Here is a 22,964-nt window from a genome sequence, read left to right on the forward strand (position 1 = left end):
GGTGGTGCCTAACCCTAACCACTCCCCCAGCAGAAACACTCTTACACAAATAGAAATGATAATATATTTGATAACTACATACAAACAAAATAATATGAAAAAAACCTATTACATAGCAAACTTCTAAAATTATCACATATTTCAAAAACTTTAATGTTCTAATGTTGTTAACAATATTTCTCGGGCGCCCTGTTTTCTGATTTGGGCACCGTATTAACGATAAATGCCTATGGCAGCGCCCTTTTCATCCACTAGCTGCCAGCGCCCCTTTTTTTCCTGCTACCGTTGTCAGCGAGGATATAAGAATTTATGTACTGGTGCCGCAGTCTATTTTTATTTTTTAGAAACGAAAATATTTTTTCTTACTGATCTTTTTATACATGATTCAAATCAATGTTCTAGTGGCCGCTTATCCCTACTAGGGTATAAGTTCCGTGCGCACACTCACGCCATTCCTGTCTCTCTTGCCAATCCGGCAATGCTGCAGCCTGCTTACTCTGCTGTCACAGTGAGAGCAGAGCTCTGCATTCCAGTCAGGAGCCAATTTCATTGGCGCCTGACCCTGTGATCACTGTGAGCCAATCGCAGTAATCACAGGCTAAAATGGGCCAGAACCATGTGATCCTGAAGGAGTCAGTTAAATGCATATACATTAAAACCTGCTGTGACTGAACTTGGGATTTACACATGAATCTTCCCTATATGGCATAAAAGGAATATTCTCCTTAAATGGAATACATTTCTTTATATCTGCATTTAATTGTATAGCTTCCTATCTCCTCCCACACAATCGTGTACATTGGCTGATTGCGTATGTGATGTAATACAATCGCATATAACCAGTAAAAATGTTGTACTTGGGACTCACGTGCTCTCCAATAACAGACTGTAGGATAACACGCCCTGCCTGCTGAGGGAGTATATATTTACCATACATCACAGCAACTGCTGTTGTATATGTACTTCCTGTATTCAACCAGTCTGTCTAGAGAGAGAGAGAGAGAGAGAGAGAGAATGGAGCTGGGAATAACAGGAACGCTTCTCCTGGCAGTCTGTGTCAGCCTAGTGCTCTATGTGTTCTCATGGAAGAGGAAGGTGAAGAGCATGAAACTGCCTCCTGGGCCACCCACACTGCCTTATTTAGGCACCCTAGGGCATGTGAGTGTTACAGAAATGCCCCAGTCTTTAAAAAAGGTAAGTTTGCCTCACACTGGCCTTCTTTTGAAGTGACAGTCTGTCTTTGTGAACTATTATTATTATTATTATCCTATATCAGTGATGGCTAACCTTGGCACTCCAGCTGTGACAAAACTACAAATCCCATCATGCCTCCCCGAGTTATGTTTAGAGCTGTCAGAGTATTGCAATGCCTCATGGGACTTGCAGTTCCACCACAGCTGGAGTGCCAAGGTTAGCCATCACTGTCCTATATATTACAACCCCTGTCCCTGTGTCCTCCTCTGTCCCTGTGTCCTCCTCTGTCCCTGTGTCTGTGCACCCATTGTACCCAGGGTCGGTTCTTTAACCATTTGTGCTGCATGGATGTGAGCTTCACGTCCGCAGCGGCAGCTGCGACAGACGCAGGGACGCACGAGTCATGTCCCTGCAGTTTGGGGTGTTTTGCGGGCAATCGTGCGTGCAAATGCCCGCAATCGCGATGTTGCTGGTAGCCGGGGTAATTAGCTGCAGGGGACAAAAGTCCCCTGTGCCAATCCGTACATGTCTGCCGAGAATAAACACTGTTTTTGTTCAAAAACAGTGTTTACTCTTAACTAGAGCCGCTGTGCTTCCTTCCGCCGACGATTTCCGCTGCCAATCATTACATTTATGAATGGGAACAAACCCATTCATTAATCTCCCCGCAGGCCACCCGTGATCGCAGGCTTTCCCTTGTATGCTAATAGGATTTGCTCAGCGGGGACATCTTGTGGCCAAATAGTAAAATTACACCTATTGACTTTAGGGAATAATCAAATAATAATATATGTATGTCAAGAGGGCATATTATTATAAATGTATGGGCTAAAAATTTGCGATGGATGTAAAACTGAAAAAATGTACCTTTATTTCCAAATAAAATATTGTCACCATACATTGTACTAGGGATATAATTTTAACATTGCAATAACCGGGACAAATGGGAAAATAAAATGTGTGGATTTTAAGCACGGTAGCATGTGGAATTTTAAGGGCTCTTTCACAGTGCAATGTTAAAGTCGCACATTAGAAAATGTTTTACCGTGCACTAATGCACAGCAATACTAAAGTCTGTGCAACATTCATAGTGCACACATTGCGTTTGTGTGTAATGTGTAGCATTATTAGAAAGAGCTGCATGCTGTGCGTTATACACGTTATTAACTGCGGTGGACTGTTTGCACATGCTCAGTAATGACCTGGAAGCATACTTTTCATTGCCTGTATGCCTACTGTATGCGACGATAACAGGGAATAGAGTTGCGTTGTGACATTTTTGGGATGTTGCGTTGTTAGTTTGTGTTGCGACGTTAACATTGCGTGAAAACGCAATGTCCCACTGTAAAAGTAGCCTAAAACTATAATGGCCGAAAACTGAGAAAAAATGATTTTTTCAATTTTTTCTTAATTATTACAATTAAAATGCATTTAGAATAAAATAATTCTTAACATAATGTACCACCCAAAGAAAGCCTAATTGGTGGCGGAAAAAACAAGGTATAGATCATTTATTTTTGATAAGTAGTGATAAAGTTATTGGGGAATGAAATGGAGGAGCGCTGAAATGGGAACATTCCTCTCGTCTATAGGGTGAAAAATACCCGCGGGCTGAAATGGTTAATGAAGCAAGATGAAACATTTGCTTCAGGTGAGGAGATTCCTTTTTGTACTGTGTGTACCTTCCTGAGGAGGAATGGAGTGGCTGAGGTTGAGCAGTTTGTTTGTCACAGACTCACAGCCAGCCAGTGTGCTATTGTAGTAAATGGTGAGTAAATTGTCGGGGCTGTGCTGATATTCCACATCCTCAAAAGTTTGCCTCAGGCAGCAAAAAGTCTAGAGCCGTGCCTGATTTTTCCTGGCGCCCATGCACAGCACAGGGGTGGACTTCGGGCAGCGAAAGAATAATTTTAATGCCTATGACATAATTAATCTTGTTCCTCTACAGCTGAGTGAGAAGTATGGACCTATGTTGACAATCTTTATAGGCAATACCCCGATGGTGTACCTGATTGGTTACGACTGTGTAAAGGAGGCCTTTGTGGATAACAGCGAGGTGTTCAGTGCAAGAGGCAATACCTTCTTTGCTCATTCAACTTTAAAAGATTTTGGTGAGTTACCATAAATCAAGACTATCTCAACATAAATCGTTTGAATTTTTTAAATGAAAATTGTATGCAAATGGATGGCATTATTTTATATGGCAAACACAATCTACAGCAGAACAAGCCTTTAACCCATTAGAAGCTTCAAAAGAGTTCTCTTGTTTGAGATCAGTGCTCTGCTTTTGACCTCAGTCGGCAGACCTCTCTGTAAATTCTTGGAATGCTTTGATGTCTCTCTGCTAGCAGAAAATATAGAAACTGCAAGCAGAGGTCCTGTGTTATTGTCTCACACTGCCCCCTAGTGACAAGTGGCCATAAAGACACATTATAGCAGTACCAATTAGAAGCAGGGAAATGTAACAAAGAAGAAATAATAAATGTGCTAAAATAAATTGGCATGGAGCACATGCAAGTCTCTAAATAAATTGGCTGATAAAGAGTTAAAATGTGTACATGTAATTAAGGCGCCTGGAAATTTGGGTGTAGGGTGAAGCCTAAAAACGGCTCACCCTGCTCCTGCAAAAGTCCCTCTCCAGTCCGCTGGGGACTGTGGGGTAAGAAGTAATTTGGCTGCCAGCTATTGCTGGCAGCTGAATTATGCTGTTTTTATTGTAATTTGTGTTCCATCTCTTGACGGCACCCAAATTACTGCCTAAGCGCCACTATATCTGTAATTCCCATTGCAGCCTATGGTGCGCCCAAATTTCCTGCACCGTTTCTGCCTGACTCGTTTTAAATAGGGTACCTGAAATGAAAGTAATATGGATGCTTCTATCTTCTTTCTCTAATAAGCATTGCAAATATTGCCAGTTGTGTGACCTCTGTACTGATGAAATGCCTCTGATACTTTAAAGGGACCCCAAGCTCTGATTAAAAATGAAATTTGCACTTACCTGAAGCCTCCTCCAGCCCCCTGTAACCTACAAGGTCCTCCCGGTGTCCTCCTGGTCCCTTCCGTGGTCCTGGTCCCGGCTCCGGTAATCCAGCAACTTCAGCGTAAGTGCCCTGTGCATGTGCGGTTCTCTAAGACTGAACCGCTCATGAGCAGAACTCTTACGCCAGCCAGCATGATGGCGCACAGCGGGGGCGTGCAAGGGGGTGACTTCAGCCGAAGTCACCAAATTACTGGAACTGGGACCAGGACCACGGAAGGGAACAGGAGGACGCAAATTTTTTTTTTAATCAGGGCTCAGTGTCCATTTAAGGGTTGGTTCAGACTAATTTTGATTGGCCAATCAATAGGCAATATTACCACCTCTATATAGTATAAGGGCCAACACATTTTGAATACTATGGAAAAGATTGTGTAGGTAAGCTGACATACCACAGGAAAGTAGTAACATTGGTCAATCTTTGGCCAATCAGAATTGAATGTGTGTACCAGGTTTAAGTCACTGGGCCAGAAAGAGCATGCAGATCAGATGCTTTGACTTCACTTCGTTGCAGGTGTGTGACTCAAAACCAACTAAAGCAAAAAGCACAGCATGACAGCCAGGCAACTGGCATTGTTTATAATCGAATCAAGATGGCCATCACCGTGTCGCTCTAACTTCAGGTTCCCTTTAAATGTAAATTAATACTGTAGAGGTCTAAACAGTAAAATCTTTACTGCTCTAAATCAGAGGCTGCAGAAACAAGAAACACAGGACAGCAAACAGAAAATACAAAATGGTATTATATAGATTGGCTTCTTTTTGCATGAAAATACACATTATTATTTATTATATTTACTGTATTTTTGGCCCAAAAGATGCACTTTTCCTTCCCCAAAAGTGGGGGGAAAAGTCTTATGGTTTGGATACTACAATTTGGCCGCTCCCCCCAACACATTGTGATCGCATACCTGCATGCCAAAAGGCTGAGGGTGGGCGGCATTGGGCATGCTGCTATCTCCTTAATGAGAGCCAGAGGAGAGAGGCTACCGACATGGCTGCAGCCAATCGATGTGCAGCCCTGGTAATCACGGCTGCTCACTGATAACTAATGCCGGAGAAGGAAGTGCTGAGGAGTCCAAGGTGTGGGAGGAGGGAGGTGGGCCCCCTTCCCCGCCGCTGTGTCCCCTCCTGGCTATACTGTGGGCACACATGCCTAGCTAGACTGAGGGCACCTATATCTAGCTATACTGTGGGCACCCATGCCTGGCTATACTGTGGGCACCCATGCCTGGCTATATTGTGGGCACCCATGCCTGGCTATAATGAGGGCACCCATGCCTAGCTATACTGTGGGCACCCATGCCTGGCTATACTGGGGGCACCCATGCCTAGCTATACTGAGGGCATCCATGCCTGGCTATAATGAGGGCACCCATGCCTAGCTATACTGTGGGCACCCATGCCTGGCTATACTGGGGGTACCCATGCCTGGCTATACTGTGGGCTTCCATGCCTGGCTGTTTTGTGGGCACCCATGCCTAGCTGTACTAAGGGAACCCGTGCCTGGCTTTACTGGGGGCATGCATGCCTGGCTAAACTGTGGGCACCCATACCTAGCTATACTGTGGGCACCTATACCTAGCTATACTGTGGGCACCTATACCTAGCTATACTGAGGGCACCTATACCTGGCTATACTAGGGGTGGGCACCTATACCTGGCTATATATACTGCAGGCACCTATACCAGGGGTAGGGAGGGGCCATCCAAAGTTTTGCAGGGGGCCCAGTGATTTCTAGTTACGCCCCTGAGGTACATGTTCATATGATAAATACAGCAGAATAAGTTGGAGAATGATGGATATGCTGGGGGAGAGCATTCCAAAGGAGAAGGACAGGCTGAAGGAGAGTGTTCCAAAGCAGAGGTGATGCTCGTGAGAAGTCCTGGATGTGGGAGTGGGAGAAGGTGACCAAGCTAGATTATAGGAGGGTCTCCTGGGAGGAGCAAAGATTCCGGGTGGAATGATATTTGGAGATTAATGCCGAAATGTTAAAAGGTGACAACTTACAGTAAATAAAACTTAGTATGATAGGGCGAGGAGTTTAAACTAGCCTATTATCCAAAGGATCCAGTTTAACCACTTAAGTACCAGCGGTCTCTGAGGTCCCTAAGGAGAGATCGCTGGTACAAGAAACGGCGGAATAATGATGAATACCGACGAATCGTCGCACATACCCGCCGCAATTTCCGTCCACGCCGCACTCTGGGAACCTCAACCACCCAGTCTGCAGTCTCTATGGTGGCAGAGTTCCTGTGAGACGGTCAGGAGCCGCTTTCTTTGGCTCCTGGCCCTGCCTATCAATGTAAGCCAATGAGAGCTGCTTACATTGGTAGACAGGGTCAGAAACCGATGAAATGGGCTCCTGATCCGCTCACAGGGCTCTGCTGTCATAGAGACAACAGAGCGAGTGAGCTGCGGCGGGAAGACAGCGACGAGATCGTCGGGAGCAACAAAAGCAGCGAGAACGCGCGGCGCCGGTGTATTGAAATCTATGCTTTGGCAGCCAGATAGCCATCAAAAAAGGGCATAGATTTCAATTAGCACAGTACTTAACTAGTTAAACTCCTCGCCCTCTCATACAAAGTCTACATAAGTTGTCCTCTCCTTACATATACATAAAATGCTACTTACAAATTTTAATATAAAAATCAAATTGATGATAGTTTCTTTTTGAGGGTTGAAATATTCCCACCATTCTCTCTACCCAGGAATTGTACTGAGTAATGGGGAACGATGGCAACAGTTGCGTCGCTTCTCACTCACCACCTTGAGGAACTTTGGTATGGGAAAGAGAGGAATCGCAGAGCGGATCCAGGAAGAAGCTCAGTGCCTGGCGGAGGAGTTCAGGAAACATGGAGGTTGGTAAAATCTCGCGCCATTACAGATTAACAACTTCCCAACCACAGAATTGTCCCCCTTAAAGGACAACTGTAATGAGACGAATATGAAGGCTGTCATAGTTATTTCCTTTTAAAGAAAACCTGTAACTAAAAAAAGTTCCCCTGGGGGTACTCACCTCAGGTGGGGGAGGCTTCCGGATTCTATCGAGGCTTCCCCAGTCCTCCTGTGTACCACGGCGGTCTTGCTGTGCCCCTCCAAAAATTGACCTTCCCGGCTCCAGCGCAAGTGCAGTATCGGCTCTCCGCTCAGAGATAGGCGCTTGTGTAGTAGAGCGGATCCGACAGAGATCGGCTATTTCCGTCTATTTCCGTGCTGAGAGCCGCAACAGCGCCACCCGCTGGAGCTTCAGGGGATCCTGCCCTGGATTGCCTGCAGCTACAGGGATGGAGGAAGCCTCATTGGGACCCTGAGGCTTCCCCCTCCTGAGGTAAGTACCCCCCAGAGGACTTTTTTTTCTATACAGGGTCTCTTTAAGCAATGCCAGCTGCCTGGCGGCTCTGCTGATCTCTCTGGTTGTGGTAGTGTCTGAATAAAGCAAGAAACAAGCATGTAATTCAGTGACACTTTTGTCAGAAACACCTGAACTGTATATGCTTGTTAAGGGTCTATGGCTAAAAGTTTTAGAGGCAAATCATTGGCATGATAGCCAGGCAACTAGTATTGCTTAAAAGGAAATAAATATAGCAGGCTTCATATCCGTCCTTTAAAAACCAGAGCAATTTTCACATCATGCTCCACCCATTCATTTGCCAATAACTTTATTGTTACTTATCACACCAAAATTATCTATATATTTTTTTTCAACACAAATTAGGCTTTCTTTGGGTGGTACTTTTTTCTAAGAATTATTTTATTTTGTATTCCTTTAAAAAGAATAAGAAGAAAGACAAATGGAAAAAACTGGTAGTTTCCAGCCATTACAGTTTTAAAATAAAATGTGCTATTGCAGATAAAACCCATACATTATAAATGCCCATTTGTCCCAATTATTACAACATTTAAATTATGTCCGTAGTAGATTGTATGGTAATACAATGTACGATAATATTTTAATAACACTGTTTAGTGTTTGTTTGTTTTTTTAATATACGATATCAATAACTACAAGCCATTATTTGCAAAAATAATAATGATATAGGTTCATGACATACATATTAAAAACAAAGTCCCTAAAGTAACTATTTATGTATTTTTTTTAATGATGTCATTTTTTTACAGGTTTTTTTTTCTTTGGAGTGAAAGGGTTAAAAACTAATAAAAATGTATTTATTTTGTGCGTGTTGTTTTTACTTTTGGGCCCTAAGATCTTGCCACACTTAATTCCTGTGTACTGTGAACAGTACACAGGAAGTTTTATGTGTCTGTGTTTTACTTTTACGTTGTGAATGAATACTGGCATCTCACTGATGCCGGCTTTCATTCATTACAAGCACTGTTATCGTCTTTAGGAACAGCTGTTCCCATTTACCGATCACAGACCATTGGGATTGCGGTAGAAACGAATGGGAGCAGCGTGGTGATCCCGAGGGTCACGCTTTCCCATCTTTTACAGTGGTGATCTCTGCTAAAAGTTGCCAACAGTGGATAAAAAATAACTCTTTGTTCTAAGGCTATGTGAAGTTGGCCCCCCTACAATCAGCACAAATAAAAGTTCTAGCATGTTTGGTTAGTGCTACGTTTGTGCCCGTTTGTGCCGAAAAAAAATAAACATTTGTGCTGCTTTTGTTTTAAAGATAATAGCAATTATCTTTTTCCAAACAATGACATCACACAGCCCCCCTACAAAGGCGCACGGACACAAAAGTGGTGTTGTTGGTTAGTGCTGGGTTTGTGCTCATTTGTGCTGCAAAAATCACCGTTCTATCTGTTATCTTTTTTGATATATTAAAGGTTTTTTATAAAGGTCAAAAGTGCATCTAGCTTCATTCACTTCACGTTTCTGGTTTATTTAATGTACAGATAGTCCCCGGTGAACGAACAAGATAGGGACTGTAGGTTCATTCTTCTATGTCCCCACCTCTGTTTGGCATACAGTGAAAAATTGCGCCGGCTAAATAATGGCGCCATTTTACCGTGCGATATTTAGCGTACGATATTATAAAACGTTATTTATCGTTTTAGCTCTTAAAGGTATCCTTAAGTCTGTCAAAAAATGACATTTACTCACCTGGGGCTTCCCTCAGCCCCCTGCAGCCGATTGGTGCCCTCGCCGTGTCTCGGAGATCCTCCCGTCCACGCCGGTGACCACTGCCGGTTTGGCTGTCACCGGCTGACAGGCATGGGAACGCGAGTGATTCTTTGCGTTCCCAGCCATAATATCGCCCCCTATGCTGCTATTGCGGCCAGCCTCCTGGCCGCAATTGCAGCATAGGGGGCGATATTGTGGCTGGGAACGCAAAGAATCACTCGCGTTCCCATGCCTGTCGGGTCCTGACGGCGAAACCGGAAGTGGACGGGAGGATCTCCAAGACACGGCGAGGGCACCGATCGGCTGCAGGGGGCTGAGGGAAGCCCCAGGTGAGTAAATGTCATTTTTTTGGGCAGACTTAAGGTTACCTTTAAACGTTATTTATCGTTTTAGCTCTTAAACGTTATTTTATAAAACATTATTTAAAGTTTTAGTTGTTAAACTTTATTTTTCCAATACTACATACATACATACAAGCATATGTACATACATACATACATACATACATACATACATATACATACATACAAGCATACGTACGTACATACATACATGCATACATACATACATGCATACATACATACATGAATACATACATACATACATGCATACATACATACATGAATACATACATGTATGTATGCATGTATTTATCTATGTATGTATGTATTTATGTATGTATGCATGCATGTATATATGTATTTATGTATGTATGCATGTATGCATTCATGTATGTATTTATGTATGCTTGTATGTATGAATGCTTGTATGTATGTATGCATGTATGTATTTATGTATGTATGCATGCATGTATGCATGCATGCATGTATGTATTCATGTATGTGTGCTTGTATTCATGTATGTATGCTTGTATGTATGTATGTATGCTTGTATGTACAGTATGTATGTATGCATGTATGCATGTATGTATGTATGTATGTATGTATGTATGTATGCATGTATGTAGTAATGGAAAAATAAAGTTTAACAACTAAAACGTTAATAAACGTTTTATAAAATAACGTTTAAGAGCTAAAACGATAAATAACGGAAATAAATCCATTCAAAATAATATCATAATTAACTGTTTTATGGGCATCTTAAAACGATAATTAACGTTTTGGAATTCGGTGCCATTTTTTTACAGTTCTTATCGTTAAAACGATAAATATCGTTTTTTAATGGAATTCCAGCTGTGCCATTTTTATATAAACGGAGCTGGGTGCCATTTTTCACTGATCCCTCTGTTTGTACCTCCTCTGTGTGCCACAGGGAGTACAAAAACAGGCAAGTGGGTACAAACAGAAGCACAGGGGTACAAATAGAGGCACAGAGGGGTACAAGCAGAGGCACTGGGGGTACAGACAGAGGCACAGGGTGCAAAACCAAAGGCACAGAGTAGGTACAGAGGCACAGGGGTACAGAGACAGAGAGGGGTTACAGAACACAGGAGGGGGGGTACAAGCAGAGGCACACAGAGGGGGTACAAACAGAGGTGGGGACATAGAAGAATGAACCTACAGTCCCTATCTTGTTCGTTAACCTGGGATTATCTGTACATTAAATAAACCAGAAACACCTCAATAGTGAAGTGAATGAAGCTAGATGAACTTTTGACCTTTATAAAAAACCTTTAATATCTCAAAAACGATAACAGATAGAATGGTGATTTTTGCAGCACAAATGAGCACAAACCCAGCACTAACCAATGACATCACTTTTGTGTCCATGCGCCTTTGTAGGGGGGCTGGGTGATGTCATTGTTTGGAAAAATATAATTGCTATTATCTTTAAAACAACAGCAGCACAAATGTTTATTTTTGCGGCACAAACGGGCACAAACGTAGCACTAACCAAACATGCTAGAACTTTTATTTGTTCTGATTGTAGGGGGGCCAACTTCACATAGCCTTGTTGGCTGCGCTACTCAGTGGTAGTCATCAGTGTTCTTCACTTTCAAAGCGGTGAACACTATTTGGCAATTTATAAAGTGTTGATCATGCTGATGGCCACTTTATAAAGGGTGATGAACACAAGGAGCTATTTAACACTTGTAAAAGTGACTGGTTAGTGGTTAGTCATTAAACATTTATTTTTATAAATATGGCAAAAACTATGTTTACTTCTTTAGAAACAACAGAACTTTTATAGTGATCCTCAGTCAGTTAAAGATGAACTGTAGTGAAAATAACTTCATGAATAAAATTGCTTATGGTTTACAATAATTATGTATGAATTATTTAGTCAGTCTTTGCCCCTTGTAAAATCTTTCCTCTCTCTGATTTACATTCTGAGATTTATCACTGGTGGTGACATCTATAGTTCTGCCAGGTGATCTGTGTGGAATGTTCGTTACTGAGAGTTCTATGCACAGAGGGAGATACTGCTTGCATGGCAGTTGGAAAAAGCTGTTATTTCCCACAATGTAAAGAGGTTTACAGAAAGCGAACTGTCAGGACCTTGGTCATGACATCACACTTCACCACAATATCAGCAACACAGAGCTCCCCTAATGATCTATTTGAGCAAAGGTAAAGATTTCTTGTGGAAAAGGGGGTATCAGCTACTGATTGGAATGAAATTAATTCCTTGGTTAAAGTTCCTCTTTAAAGAGACACTGAAGCGAAAAAAAATATACCGTATATACTCGCAAGCAAGCCGAATTTTTCATCCCCCAAAAGTGGCCCAAAAGTTGGGGGGTCGGCTTGCTTGCGAGTCATGGGTAGGTGGGTGGGTAGGTGCTGCCCCTCCCCGCTCCCCCCGCGGCCGCCGCTACTATTACCTTAGGCGGCGCCGCTTCCTCTATCCCCGTCCTGCTCCGATAACTAACTCATTCACAGCAGCGCGCCCCTCGCTGCTGTGATGATGGAGGAAACCATAGAGAGCGGTTCCCATAGTAACGGCATCGCCGCTACAGGAAGCCGCTCTCTATGGTTTTCTCCATCATCACAGCAGCGAGGGGCGCGCTGCTGTGAATGAGTTAGTTATCGGAGCAGGACGGGGATAGAGGAAGCGGCGCCGCCTAAGGTAATAGTAGCGGCGGCCGCGGGGGGAGCGGGGAGGGGCAGCACCTACCCACCCACCTACCCATACTGGGGCACTATGCTAGCTATAATGGGGCACTATGCTAGCTATAATGGGGCACTATACTGGCTATACTGAGCACTATACTAGCTATACTGAGCACTATACTAGCTATACTGAGCACTATACTAGCTATACTGGGCACTATACTAGCTATAATGGGGCACTATACTGGCTATACTGAGCACTATACTGGCTATACTGAGCACTATACTAGCTATACTGAGCACTATACTGGCTATACTGAGCACTATACTAGCTATACTGAGCACTATACTAGCTATACTGAGCACTATACTGGCTATACTGAGCACTATACTGGCTATACTGAGCACTATACTGGCTATACTGAGCACTATACTGGCTATACTGAGCACTATACTAGCTATACTGAGCACTATACTAGCTATACTGGGCACTATACTAGCTATAATGGGGCACTATACTGGCTATACTGAGCACTATACTGGCTATACTGAGCACTATACTAGCTATACTGAGCACTATACTAGCTATACTGAGCACTATACTGGCTATACTGAGCACTATACTGGCTATACTGAGCACTATACTAGCTATACTGAGCACTATACTAGCTATACTGAGCACTATACTAGCTATACTGAGCACTATACTAGCTAAACTGGGGCACTATACTAGCTATACTGAGCACTATACTAGCTATACTGGGGCACTATGCTATCTATAATGGGGCACTATACTGGCTATACTGAGCACTATACTAGCTATACTGAGCACTATACTAGCTATACTGAGCACTATACTAGCTATACTGAGCACTATACTGAGCACTATACTAGCTAAACTGGGGCACTATACTAGCTATACTGAGCACTATACTAGCTAAACTGGGGCACTTTACTAGCTATACTGAGCACTATACTGAGCACTATACTAGCTAAACTGGGGCACTATACTAGCTATACTGAGCACTATACTAGCTAAACTGGGGCACTATACTAGCTATACTGAGCACTATACTAGCTATACTGGGCACTATACTAGCTATACTGGGCACTATACTAGCTATACTGGGACACACTAGGGGAATAAGGCGGCCAGCATTTCCTACCCCGGCTTATATGGGGGTCAATCATTTTTCCCTGTTTTTTCAGGTGAAAGTTGGGGGGTCGGCTTACATGCGGGTCGGCTTGCTTGCGAGTATATACGGTATGATATAGTGAATTGGTTGTGTACTATGAATAATTACTAGAAAATTAGCAGCAAAGAAAATATTCTCATACTTTTATTTTCAGGTATATATTGTTTTTTCTAACATTGCATCATTCTATAATATGTGCACATTACACAACACTCAGCATTGAAAATGAGTCTTTCAGAGCAGTCTGTGAAGTAATGACCTCTCTTCTAGCAGAGGAAAAGTAAATAGTCCAGGAACAGTTGAGATAATAAAAGTCAGATAACAGCCCTCTCAGGGCCGGGCCGAGGCATAGGCTGGAGAGGCTCCAGCCTCAGGGCGCAGTGTAGGAGGGGGCGCAGAATTCATTCAGCTGTCATTCCTAATTGTGTTTGAAGCAGAAAGAAATAAGAAAAGGGGATACATGGCAGTGACTGCAAGCCAGATAACTTGAGATTAAAGTGTTGGGGAGGTTGTGGGCCCTGTGGCGCCTCTTAGTCTAATAGCAATCAGTGTGTGATGGCTGGGGTGGCAGGGATGGAGGGGCGCACTTTGGTGTCTCAGCCTTGGGTGCTGGAGGACCTTGTCCCGGCTCTGCCCTCTCCACAACTAACTTAGTCGGAGAGATTAATGGCTTGTTTGCATAGAGATAACAACTGGAGTTTCTCAACTCTTCCTGTACTGGAAACAATTACACTGATGTATCTGATCTTAATGTTTTATTTCTTAGCTGTGCTACACATACAAATCATAATATCATCATTTTTTTTTTCGCATCAGTGTCTCTTTAAGGGACATAACTATATACTCTGTAGAGCGCTGTAGAGTGTCATCTTATCCTGCTTCAACTGTTTCTGACTCTGAGACTGGGCTATCAGTGGTGGGTTTGAGCAGCTACATACACTACATTCTATAGATTGAATCAATGAGATGCAATTTATTTTGGAGTGGATGCAAACTGTGTTGCTATTTTATGCAAATTGAAGCTCTACAAATAAAAATCAGCTGCAACTGTGTTTAATTAATTCAACTGAAATCCACATACATGCTGTATGTAATCAGTAAAACTGCAGAAGATGTTAAACGTGTTCTTTGATGTCTGTCTACTTCCAGGAAACTTGTTTGATCCAGCCGATCTGCTGCGCCTGTCGGTCTCCAATGTCATCTGCTCCGTTGTGTTTGGAGAACGTTTTGAGTACAAGGATGAGAAGTTCACAACTCTTCTGTTCTTGCTGAAGGAAATCTTGGTCACGCTTTCTTCTATGTGGGGCATTGTACGTAACCTCATGCCTTTGCTGTCCTCCTCAGTGTTTGCCTATGTTATTACATTATGAACCTGATTAAACTGTAGCCGAGAAGAACCTCAGGTAAAAAACGTATACGGTACCTAAAACGAAGGAAGCCTCTGGATCATGCAGGATCTTTTCATAGTGTCCTCTGGACCACTGTTGCAGCTCACGGACCCTCAAAATAAATAAAGCTTGTCAGATTTCTGATTGAGACCACGCTCTTCTTCATGCACAAGCGTGACCCTTCTCCTGCATCTGTGCGGGTTCAGCCACAGTAAGCCAGACCTGCTTGTATACCAGCTACTGGGCACATAGGCACATAGCCACATTCGTGCAGGTGCAGCATTGCCTCGCTCGTGCATGAGGAAGAGCAAGGCCACGATCTACAGCAGGGTCCCAGGCAGCTGTGGTTGTGGACATGAGAACATGGAAAGATTCTGGAGGATCAGGCTTCCCTTTTCTTAGGTAAGTATCTGTATTTTGACCCAAGGTTCACCTCGGTTCACTTGAAAAAGGTTTACCAAAGCTGGCGAAGTGGAGGGAAGTAAGAAGTAATCCAACAAATCTACATCAGATTTAGAAGAATTTTCTAAATCTGATGAGATAGACATACCACAAGCACACAATATTCTGTTTTACAAATAATTTTTAGTAAGATGGCTTATTGGTCCTTTTTACCGAGTTACAAACCTTTAGGAGTTATGGTTCACCATGAGCTTGCTGGGCAATCTGTAACTCTTGGTATTTCAGTTCCTACTTCATAGAGCCATATTATTCCATGCCATGTACTAATGAGGCTCAACCTGTCCGAAACAATCTATATGCATGTTGGATTAGTGTAGCTCTGTGATATTTGCATATTCAGCAGAAATGCAAAGGTACAATCTTGTTTGAAATAATTATGCTGTGTTCCTTTTTTTCTTTCTCTGCTTGAAAGAGTTAAACATCAGGAATGCAAGTGACAGATTCTGTTCTGTGTGTCGGGATCTGATCGGACTATAGCTTAGCCTTTACTAAGGAATTACAGCCATAAAACACTTTCCTGGCAGAAAATGGATTTAAGAATAGGAAAGAGATAAAAAGGTTCAATAGTTCATAGATTTTAGCTCTGGTATACCTCAATGAATGTGTCATTGAGCAGAGAAAATGAAACAGTAAAAACTTAGATATAAGTTTAAACTAAGAAACAAGAAAATTTAGATATAAAATATCTAAAAATAAAGGTCATTCTATGAAAAGCAGGATAAATACAGTTGTTTATCTCATTAGTTTTTTTTTCAACTTGGTATTCTTTTAAGGGTATCGATGCAGGAGACAAGAGTTTGAAACCTGGCTGAAACCAGAAACTAACCAGTGCAGCCAGTACTGAGTGGCTGCAGCTCTCTTTAGCTACTAATGCACTTTAAAAGAAAAACAATAGCATGTCCTGTCAATTACTGGTGATTTGGTGAAGTTCTTTCTGACCTATAACCGTTTTAGTTGAAACTGAACAATTTTCATTGGATATACATGAAGAAAAAGATTTATAAACCGTTTTAGTTTAACGTAAAGCAAATCATCTTTACTTTTACAGCTGCTACAATTATTTCCCAAAACATCCAAATACATTCCTGGTCCCCATAAGAAAGTCTTCAGAAATTTCCGATTGGTGAAAGAATTTATTATGGAGTCTGTAGATAATCACAGGGCGAGTATTGATATGAATAGCCCACGGGACTTCATTGACAGCTTCCTTATAAAGATGGAAGAGGTAAGGTCTATGGACTATTTATTGAAAAACATGTTCCTCTCTTCATGGTCAAGATAAATTCTTATATATGACAGCATACATCAACATTCACAGGAAAAGGACAACTCGAAGACCGAGTTCCATAATGACAACCTTTTCGCAACAGTATTGGATCTTTTTAATGCTGGAGTGGAAACATCTAGTTCAACCCTAAAAAGTGGCCTACTTATCCTGCTCAAGCATCCCGCTGTGGCAAGTAAGAACCTATTGTGCCCGTCTCTAACTAAAAAGAGATATTTTATGTCAACCTATTTGTAAAGCATACATTCTATTATGGTTTCAAAAAGAACAAAAACAAGAACAGCAAAAAAACCAAAAACAAAGAAAAAAAACAAAAACAAAACCACATAAACAGAGAAGACAATCTAAGGTAGTGCATTAGAGATAAGAAAATATCAAGATGAAAGTCAGGGTCTCCTTATAGGCCACCAAGCACAGTGTAAGTAAGGATAACTAGCAGCAGAAAATAACTGCCCCTTAGGCACCAAATATCTATATCCCAAGTGCCCAATACAGGTGCCAAATGTCTCTATCCCAAGTGCCCAATACAGGCGCTAAATGTCTCTATCACAAGTGCCCAGTTCTGTCACTCTATTCACTTAGAGCAGGGATGGGCAAGATTTTCGACTTCTATAGTGCTTTTCTCCCATAGGACTCAAATCACTTAACAGAGGGGATGGACCAAGCCAGGCTGCCGTACACTTATTTTTACTATCACACCTCAACAAAAGTTAAAATGCCAACCATGGGAAAAACACAGGCAATGCAGGAAAAATGAAAAATTACTGTTGTTTAAAGTAGACATGAGATGGTCCTAAAGACTCAAATTTAGATTCTAAATCATTTCAGTAGCAACATCAATTTGAGTCCCCCCCCCCCCCCCCCCCCTGAGTTCCCGTGCATCACAGCAGTCTCCGATATTTGGTGAGTGGCTGGCATCCTTCTGTAAGAAGTCAGGTGTGCAGGTAAAACTCGAACAATTAGAATACCGGTATTATGAAAAGTCAATTTCTTTCAGTATTTCAGCTTAAAATGTGAAACGAATATGTGAAAGAGACTCATTACCTGCCTGTAAAGTGAGCTATTTTAAGCCTTTTTTTGTTATAATTTTGGCAAATATGGCTTACAGCTTATGAAAACCCAAAAATCGAAATCTCAGACCATTAGGTTCCTATTTTATATATTAGATTCACCTTTTAAGTTAAATTACTAAAATGAACAGACTTTTGCTCAATATTCTAATTTTTCGAGTTTGACCTGTATGCTCCGTCCTCACAGTTCAGCAGTTAGGAGGACATGTGGCAAGATCATATGGAGTATCGGTAGCGCGACCAGACTGTGAAGAGGGAGCATGTGCCAGGCACCTTCTTTTGGAAGGACACCAGCATCTCAAAGGAATTTGGTTACCAAAGAGGGACAGTTGGGAGGTATGGTGTAATTTCTCCAGCACCGCATGATGCTGTCAGTCAAAAGTGCAATAAAATGATTTTTGAGCCATTATGGTAGTCATTACTCAATAGACTCAATAGTAAGATACACTTACCTTTTTATTTTTTTAATCATATTATCACACCTAGGCACCTCTCCTCCATACCCAATAATTCAACGTTGTGTGTAAACATTTAACTTTAAATGAATAAACTGCTTAGATTCTGTATAAAAAAATGGTGCACTTTTTTGGCTTTGGTTACCCATCAAGCCTCTTTTTTTGTTTATCTGCACAGGGAAGGTACAGGAGGAGATTGACGATGTTATTGGACAGAGTCGATGTCCTTCAATGGATGATCGTGTTAAGATGCCATACACAGATGCTGTGATCCATGAGATCCAGAGATTTGGTGATATCATTCCCCTAGGAATCCCACATTCAGCCAGCAGAGATACAGTATTCCGAGGATACAACTTTCCAAAGGTCAGAACTTTTACCAAGTGTTGTTTCTCAGCCACTACTTGACTTTTTAACCCATAGTAGTCCGTCTGCTCCCTCAATGTCCTTCCAGTCGCCTCTATTCTGCTAATGTGATCCAGTTGGGTTGTGGGCCACTGCACATTCACTGTTCCGGGCCATACACCTCCTCCATCGGGCTCCTGTGGCCCAAGTGCAATTTCAGTCTTAACGAACTTCCCATAATTCTCCCAGATACGGGAGCGGGTTCAGGTGGTGCAAGTGGCTGGGACCGTGCATTTGCAATAGTCCATGATTCAGCCAAGTTGCAGACCTTACATGGCTGAGAGAGGCATAGGACCAGGAGGAGATGGACTACAAGGGTCTGGAAGAAGCTCCAGGTAGGTATAAATCCTTTTTTCCTATTGCCTGCAGCGTGTCACCTATCAAGCTTACATCTAAAGCTAGATAGTTCCCTGGTGGCTGAGTACCACCATTAATTAAACTAACACCTAAAGAGAGAGGTTTTTATTACCAACTAAGAACCACTTTGCAACCAAAGGTCCCAAATTTGACTTCTTAGCGCAACCTCTGCTCTTGTAAGTAGTATTTTATATGATATCGTCATTTAGTGTTCTACATGGAAATACATCCTTAAAAACGATCGTAATTACAGAAATGATCGGAATAACGAAAAATTTGTTTATGGTCGAAATTACACAAAATTTCACATAATATTTTGTGATAATGACTTTTCCATTACAATCATAATCCTAATTATGAAAATGATGTGAAATTTTGTGAAATTGTCATAACACATTACAATCATCACTGGTGATACGAACCATTTACTGCCTAGTTCTAGTAGGCACGAGTGTTGGACCTTACTCATGCATGCCCAGTCCAGAGAGCTTGTCTGTGGCCTGAAACATTGGGCTTGATTCACTAAGACAAATAGCATGCCTTATCAGCGTTAACATGCCTTATCAGAATTAACACACCCTATCAGAGTTAACATGCCTTATCAGAGTAGCATAGCAAGCGCTACAAACTTATGCCTGCTAATTTGGCAATGACGAGAGCTCTACTCGTCCTGCCCTGAGCCCCTGCGGGTACAATCACTTTGAAGGGGATTATCCCTGCACTTTGATAGGCCCAATACACTGCCTGTCACTTGACAGGAAACTTTGACAGGCAGCCTATTGGGCCAATCAAAGTGCAGGGATAATGTCCTTTAAAGTGATTAAAGGCTTAGGGCAGGACAATTGGAGCTCTCGTCATTGCCAATTAGCAGGCATAAGTTTGTAGCGCTCGCTATGCTACTCTTGATAAGGCATGTTAACTCTGATAAGGTGTGTTAACTCTGATAAGGCATTTTATTTGTCTTAGTGAATCAAGCCCATGGTCTCAAGAATTGTATTCAACAAGCATTTCTCAAATGAGTAGAGAAGGATGAGCTATAGGATGACCCAGAAAGCCTCTCCACCCTCCAGAGGCTTTACACTACTGATGTTTTACTTCTATTAACTTTTCTTGAAACTAAAATACTCTAATATAACAGCTATCCCCTTTATAGTAAAACTAAGAATGAAGGTTCAATGTAAACTCGGCCAGAAGTGAAATAGTATTACCCCCACCTCTTGTTTCCTCCCTATTCCCTTAGATTATAAGCTCTCAGGGGCAAGGCTCTCTCACCCTTTTGTGTCTTGGAATTTTCTATACATTTTCATGTTACATTTATCACTGTAATTACTATGTCTTCCAATTCTGTATTATGTACCTATGTTGATATGATGTGTATGGCTGTATGCCAATGCTATTGCTTGTATTATTATGTGCTCCATGTTTGTTTCTTACTCTGTACAATGCCGAAGAATATGTTGGCGCTTTATACATTATTAATAATAATAAATAGTGTAACTGAACTAATTCACGTAGTTTGGCTTTACCAGCAGTATCACTGTTTTTTTTAATTTTAGGATACAATAGTTTCTCCATTGTTGTCATCTGTGCTGAAGGATCCCAAATACTTTAGGAACCCAGATAAATTTGATCCTGGTCACTTCTTGGATGAACATGGAAAATTCAAGAACAATGAGGCCTTCCTACCGTTCTCCATTGGTATTATTTTATGCTATCTTTATAGTGGTGGTCCATAATATGTATATAATTGTCCATATTTCTGTTAAAGCAGAACTCCAAACACAGAATTAAAAAAATCTGAATGAAGAATACCCCATATTTTTATGTTCCCTACAGTCCCCGGTTATTCTTGGCCCTCCTATTTATTGTACTACAGCTCTCTTCTCCTCCAGTACTGTAGTTAAATTCTCCTAACACATTTTTGTCTAAGATGGCGAATGCGTCATGTCTTTTCTGGAGACAGGAATGATGGGAAGGTCAGGGGTTAACATTCCCTGGCGGTATTATTATTCTTTCCAGATTTTCGGGTCTAAAAGCAATGCATTTTTTGCACGTTTTTAGAAGCTAAAACCAGGAAAAAAAATCACCATCTGTTGTCATGACCACAAACAATCTTACCAGAGGGATCCAGAGCCTCTGAGGACTATAGGGAGAATGACTGTCAGCTTCTGGATCCCGGGGGAGGTGAGTTGAAACACCCATTGCGCTTAGGGCTCTGCATAGACCTCCCAACAACTACCCTGAGTCAGACTCAGAATGACTGCTCCTGGCTTCTTTTTTCCACCATGAGCCTGACTCGGGAATACTGCCAGGGAGATTAACTGGCAGAATTTAACAGTGTGCTGACCAGGAAGCTGTTATGGGGTAATGGTCATTTTCATAATGGAGGACGGAGAATTCCATTGATTACAGTGGACAAAAAAGACTCAGGAGAGGTGAGAGAGATTGATAATGAGCAGACTACATGGGAGGTAAGTATGATAGGTGTACAGTATGTTTATTTTGGCTTTTAATTTTCAGTTCAAGGTTGCTTCAATGGGACGTAGAACTACAAAACATAATAATAACCAGCCTATAGTGCTAATCTGGCAATTCTAATTTGTGCAGGGAAGAGAAGCTGTCTCGGGGAGGGACTGGCCCGTATGGAAATATTCATCTTCCTGACCACCATCCTGCAGAAATTCCATCTGAAGACAAACAAAGCCCCAGCAGACATCGAGATAACCCCGGAGCCGGGCAAAAATGGCACCTTAGTCAGAACATACCAGCTCTTTGTGGAACCGCGAAGCTGATCTGATAGATGTGATAAAACTTAGACCATCTGAGTATGGTATCATACAAATACAAATATGTTAGATTATAGTCTTGTTTTAACTATACACAAATTAGTTTGATTGTTTTTTTTTCTTCTTTTTTTATGTGGAAAATGTTATACATTCCCATAAAAATATACAAATGTATGCAAAAACACATATACTGTTGGTTGTTCTAAGCTGGAGATGACTGTGGAACAGAGTGCAAGTGGGGTAAAAAGGCACCCAAATATATATAAAACTGGGTTAAAACCAAGGATAAAATTCAAAAGATGTCGTTTTTGAGGTAAGCCACCTCATTTCTTCTTTTGAAGAAATGAGGTGGCTTACTTCAAAAACGACATCTTTTGAATGTTATCCTTGGTTTTAACCTAATATATATATATATATATCTGGGCGCCTCTTTACCCTAATTGCACTGAGTGTCACCCCCTCACACTTTGTGGTGAGAGGGGTCTGTTCTGGCCTCACATGGAGGACAAAGGCCTGAATTCACTAACCTTAACTCCTGTCTTTAATACCTCTTCTGAGCTGTTTTACAGTTATCACCATGGTGATATAATTGTGATAACTGTAAAACAGCTCAGAAGAGTTATTAAAGACAGGAGTTAAGTTTAGTGAATTGAGGCCAAAGTTTTGAGGCCAAAGTTTTTCACCTAACAAGAGAGCGACCATCCCCAGTCCAGGTTAGACACCCCGAGTGGAGTCGGATTCATTTCCTACACCTGCTTCGAGAGGTTGGTTGCCCCTCTGCAACCTCTCTTTGAGTAGCCCTTTTTATATATCATTCTTTTTTCTCCCCTTATTTGAACATACTACGTTATCTGGGCTCCCGAATTTGTTGTTTCTATGTCCTTTTCTTTAGGCTGTTGCTACACCCCACCTCCACTGTGGAACATAAGTGATCCAGCAAATTTTGTCTGGATTTTTAAAATAGCCTGCAATAAGGTGACAAAATGTACAACTGTCACTTGAGTCATATCAGAGGGAAGGGGGGAACATTCACAGTTATAACTTATCAAGCATGCAACACTACTCATCCATGGAGCCAGCCCTGTTTCTATGGTCAGGCTAGATAGTAGAGATGGCTCGGACCTCCGATTTTCAATTCGCGAACCTCGACTCCCTCAAAAGTTTGGTTTGTGCGAACTTTTGCGAACCGCAATGCACTTCAATGGGGAGGCGAACTTTGAAAACT

General features: G+C 41.9%; 1 protein-coding gene across 1 annotated transcript; it reads left to right on the forward strand.

The window, feature by feature from the left end:
* The first annotated feature begins 998 nt into the window (after nt 1-998).
* On the forward strand, nt 999-22,015 carry LOC137528923 (cytochrome P450 2G1-like). The gene is made up of 9 exons (XM_068250690.1): nt 999-1,194; nt 3,143-3,305; nt 6,944-7,093; nt 14,681-14,841; nt 16,430-16,606; nt 16,700-16,841; nt 18,370-18,557; nt 20,510-20,651; nt 21,561-22,015. The coding sequence occupies exons 1-9, from the start codon at nt 1,015-1,017 to the stop codon at nt 21,743-21,745; spliced, it is 1,488 nt and encodes a 495-aa protein (XP_068106791.1). The 5' UTR covers nt 999-1,014; the 3' UTR covers nt 21,746-22,015.
* Nucleotides 22,016-22,964: the final 949 nt, after the last annotated feature.

This window comes from Hyperolius riggenbachi, chromosome 8, assembly GCF_040937935.1.
Source record: "Hyperolius riggenbachi isolate aHypRig1 chromosome 8, aHypRig1.pri, whole genome shotgun sequence".
NCBI classification, from domain to species: domain Eukaryota; kingdom Metazoa; phylum Chordata; class Amphibia; order Anura; family Hyperoliidae; genus Hyperolius; species Hyperolius riggenbachi.

Coding starts and splice junctions, on each gene's coding strand:
- LOC137528923 (XM_068250690.1), top strand. CDS start 1,015: ATGGAGCTGGGAATAACAGGAACGCTTCTCCTGGCAGTCTGTGTCAGC. Junction 7,094..14,680: donor GGAGTTCAGGAAACATGGAG/GTTGGTAAAATC, acceptor GTCTACTTCCAG/GAAACTTGTTTGATCCAGCC. Junction 20,652..21,560: donor CTTCCTACCGTTCTCCATTG/GTATTATTTTAT, acceptor TAATTTGTGCAG/GGAAGAGAAGCTGTCTCGGG.